The sequence below is a fragment of the Mesitornis unicolor genome, unplaced genomic scaffold, assembly GCF_000695765.1.
Source record: "Mesitornis unicolor isolate BGI_N332 unplaced genomic scaffold, ASM69576v1 scaffold1019, whole genome shotgun sequence".
NCBI classification, from domain to species: domain Eukaryota; kingdom Metazoa; phylum Chordata; class Aves; order Mesitornithiformes; family Mesitornithidae; genus Mesitornis; species Mesitornis unicolor.
In genome coordinates this window covers 3305-7086 of record NW_010209047.1, presented here as the reverse complement: position 1 = coordinate 7086, position 3782 = coordinate 3305, and the positions used below count along the sequence as shown (strand labels likewise).

General features: G+C 49.3%; 1 protein-coding gene across 2 annotated transcripts in view; it reads left to right on the top strand.

Moving 5' to 3' along the window:
* The window catches only part of ARHGEF4 (Rho guanine nucleotide exchange factor (GEF) 4), a 41393-nt gene extending 37858 nt beyond the window's left edge, over positions 1 to 3535 (top strand). Inside the window, exons 7-11 of one of the 2 annotated variants that reach the window (XM_010192727.1) lie at positions 44 to 175; positions 1187 to 1430; positions 2023 to 2104; positions 2786 to 2796; positions 3378 to 3535. In XM_010192727.1, coding sequence (XP_010191029.1) covers positions 44 to 175; positions 1187 to 1430; positions 2023 to 2104; positions 2786 to 2796; positions 3378 to 3535 — 627 coding nt within the window. The remainder of the gene's footprint in view (positions 1 to 43; positions 176 to 1186; positions 1431 to 2022; positions 2105 to 2785; positions 2797 to 3377) is intronic. The other variant, XM_010192728.1, reaches the window with a different exon arrangement.
* Positions 3536 to 3782: the final 247 nt, after the last annotated feature.

The following is a 3782-nucleotide window of genomic DNA, read 5'->3' as shown; positions in this document are numbered from 1 at the left end:
GCAGGAATGACTGAGACCAACCTGTTCTTTGTGCTGTTCCCAGGGTGAAGACGTCCTGGTCAGAAGCTCAGAACTCATCTATTCCGGGGAGCTGACCAAAATCTCTCCCCCTCAAGCCAAGAGCCAACAGAGGATGTTCTTCCTCTTTGATCACCAGCTGGTCTGCTGTAAGAAGGTAACCACGTTAGCCAGGCACAGATGCTATCATCTATTAACACGCCAAAGAATTTGAGCGAACTGCTTCAATGCTCCTCTTTTTCTCCTTAATACTTACTGGTATCACAGGTGCTTCTGGCACAGATCTTTATGGGCATTCGTTGCAGTCTGTTCTCTGATGTGCTCTGTGCACCTGACCACAGCAATACGCTACAGGAACCAACTACTGCTGGCCTAAATCTCACAGCAAGAGAAGAAAGCGTTGCACTGCTGCTAGGGTTAGTGTATGGGTTTAGTTTACACAACTCCAGTATAAGCAGTCACCCGTTTTCTTTTAATTTTATTTTCTTCCCAACTTCACTGCTATGTGAGATTAATGTCCTATTCAGAAGGTAACTGCAGCTTAGATGAAAAGCTCTGAGCAATGATGGGGAGACCACGTTACCATCATATGTAAGGCTGTACGTACAACCCATGCTATTTTTCATAACTTCAGTAATAAATCTTCCTTCATAGAGCAAATGAAAGGTATCTTCCATTCCAACTTCAGAAGTGAACATGCACTTTTTTTGCATAATCCGTAGCATACAGGTAGCTCCGGGCTCAAGACCCTCACTGTTTTCTCACTGCTTTCAAATCTACTTTCCATTGTCAGCACACAAAAAAAAAACCCCAAAGCCAATGAGCATTTTTTGGCTTTCTAACTGAGACTGTAGGATCCAGATGCAATCTTCTGACACTGGTTCAATGAGGATTTGGGATCAGGTGTAAGAACACACGCTTGCTTCTCATTCAGAGCTCCCGCTATCCCTCAGCGGTTGATGCCACCCCACCACCATGCGGTGCCCCTCACTGCCACCGCTGTCAACAGGAGCTGTGCCATCCCACAGACTCAAATCCAGTATCAGTTTTTTATTACAGGACTGTAATGACTGCCAAGAAGATCAAATTACTCATCACAGCAAAGACAACAAATGTTTAAGGAAGGGACAGGCCAGGAAGGGTAATGTGTGTACGATCTCTCTTACAGGACCTTTTGCGCCGGGACATCCTGTATTATAAGAGCCGGATCAACATGGATGATATGGAAATACTGGATGTAGAAGATGGGAAGGACAAGGACTTCAATATCAGCGTGAAAAATGCATTTAAGTTGCACTGCAGAGACACCGAGGAAGTCCACCTCTTCTGTGCAAAGAAGCCCGAGCAGAAACAGCGCTGGCTGAAGGCATTTGAGAATGAGAGGAGACAGGTTCAGCTCGACCAGGAGACAGGTATGGGAACAGCAACACTGCGAGGCCGTGGCTGGGGCTGCTGAACTGCACGTTCTGAATCAGTGTGTGGGACTGGTTTAAAAAAAATACAGACCACCAGAAGCAGACACTGCAGTACGTGCTCAGGGAGGATGAAGTGCCTTTAATGAGTGCAGCAGGGCTGACAAAAAAAGTCAATACATTACATAAAGCTTCATTATTTTACAGTATCGTGCGAGTGCCCAACTTGGGAATATCTATACAAAAAATGTTCACTCAAGGGTTTTCCCTGCTCTGTCCAAATGCCACTTACTTAATTCAGACATCTGTGATCTAGGGAGATTTGAACCACAACTGGTCTGGACTTGCTTCTTCACGCAGCAAAGCGTGGTGGGATGGACAGGCAGTAAACCTTGCTTGAGAGGCAGGGAGAGCTGTGGAGCACAGGCTGGGGGGAGCAGTATGTGCCCCTTCCAGCTTTGAGTAATTTTAGCTTCTGACCTCTCACCTCAGGCATTTCCTCACCCCCGTTTTTCCCTTACTGCCTATGCCTGCATCTTCCCATGAGACACAAAATGAGGATCTGCTGCTAACAAACTGTTTTATGTTCAAGGTTTTTCAATCACAGAGGTGCAGAAAAAGCAGGCAATGCTGAATGCCAGCAAGCAGCACCACAGTGGGAAGCCTAAAGGTGAGTCACACCTGAATGTACAAACGCTGCTACAACTGGGCAGGGGGTGGTGGTGGTTCTACATTTCCTACACTGGAATGGTTTCAGTGCTTAGCAAGCTCTCCAGAAGGCCGGGGGGTGAGCTCTGGTGTGACAATCTGCAGTACAGCTGCCAGCAGGTTCAGATGGCTGGAGTCAGGAAACTATTCCTAACTCCAGGAGAGCTGCTTTGCACCTCATCCCTGTGCCAGAAACCACAGTTACACACAGGCAACATCTGTTCAAAGACTCGTTCACCCCCAGGCTCTCCCAGCACTATGGCACTGCCTTCATGAAAAGACAAGATTAAGTTTTGGAGTAACCCCCATGACTGGGGACTGGACTCAAAGATCTTAAAGGTCTTTCCAACCTAAATGGTTCTGTGATGCAAAGAGGGTCCATAAAGGTCCCCGCAGTGAGGACTATTCCTGCCTGGGCAGCTGAGCCGAGAAAGATGCTTTGAGAGCTGTGGTTTTTGCAGGATGCCATGGGTAGGTACCATGCTCATTGACAGAACTGTTCATTAAAACTTTGAGACAAGGAAGACTGAGCAGCAGCCAGGGGAGCGGGAACTCCAGCAACAGAAAGGCAAGTTTCTGTACCCACAGCTGAAGACTCCTCCTGCTACCACACTTTGTGATGCCACCACTCCTCCTCTTCTCCAGAGGAAGAGATGTCGCTTGCTTTCCTCTAGACCCACAGAGGCAATCACTGCCTCCTGGCAGTACCAGCCAGCAGTTAAAGCCTGGCTAAGTCTGCAGTAAGAAAGCTTTGCTAACTTTAAAAACAAGTCTGAAGTAAAATTTGGCTGCAGAGGGAAGTTGGGAAGGAGGCCAGAACCCTCTAGCAGAGCAAAGCGCTGGGGGGGAAGCAGTAGAGGAGACCCCATGAGCCAGCTCTGGCTGCAGGCTCTGGCCCTGATGACTCAGCAATCCAGTGCTGAAAGTTTTAACAGGGAACAGAGCCACATGCACTTCAGCTCCTTCTCCCCAAACCAAAGTCACCAGTTAAGTTTGTCACTAGTGATGAGCTGCGGCTGTTTAGCCCTGCTGTAGTGGTGATGGCAAACCTGACAGTTACACTTCACATTGCTGGGACCGCCAGAGCTTCAACTCTAATCCAAAAAACCGTGCTGAAGTGACAGGTAACACCAGGACAAACCCAACTCCCTCCCCTGCAGCTTTCACAGGCACTGGGCAGGGAGTGGGGAAGGGAGCTGTGCTCAACTAATGCCTTTCCCCGTCTCCTCCTCCTCACAGCTGTCACCAGGCCCTACTACGACTTCCTGATGCGGCAGAAGCATCCCACCCTGCCCACCACGCTCCCTCAGCAGCAAGTCTTCATGCTGGCAGAGCCCAAGCGCAAGCCCTCGAACTTCTGGCAGAACATCAGCAGGCTGACGCCCTTCCGGAAATAAAGGCAGCCCCGCGTTTGTGCCTGAACCCCTTGAGAAAGCACTTTATCTGTCAGTCCTGGGAGCTGGAGCCCAGCTTCTTCCAATCCTTTGTTTACAGAGGATGGCACACGTGCTCCTGCCTTCCCTATTTATTTTGCAGCCCGACTGACGTGCCGGCTCTGAGGTGAGACGCTGCGTGTGCGCTTGCACACACACGTGCATTTGTGCCAGTCCCATTGAGCCAGCCTTGCAGAGCGGCCAAGAGGCA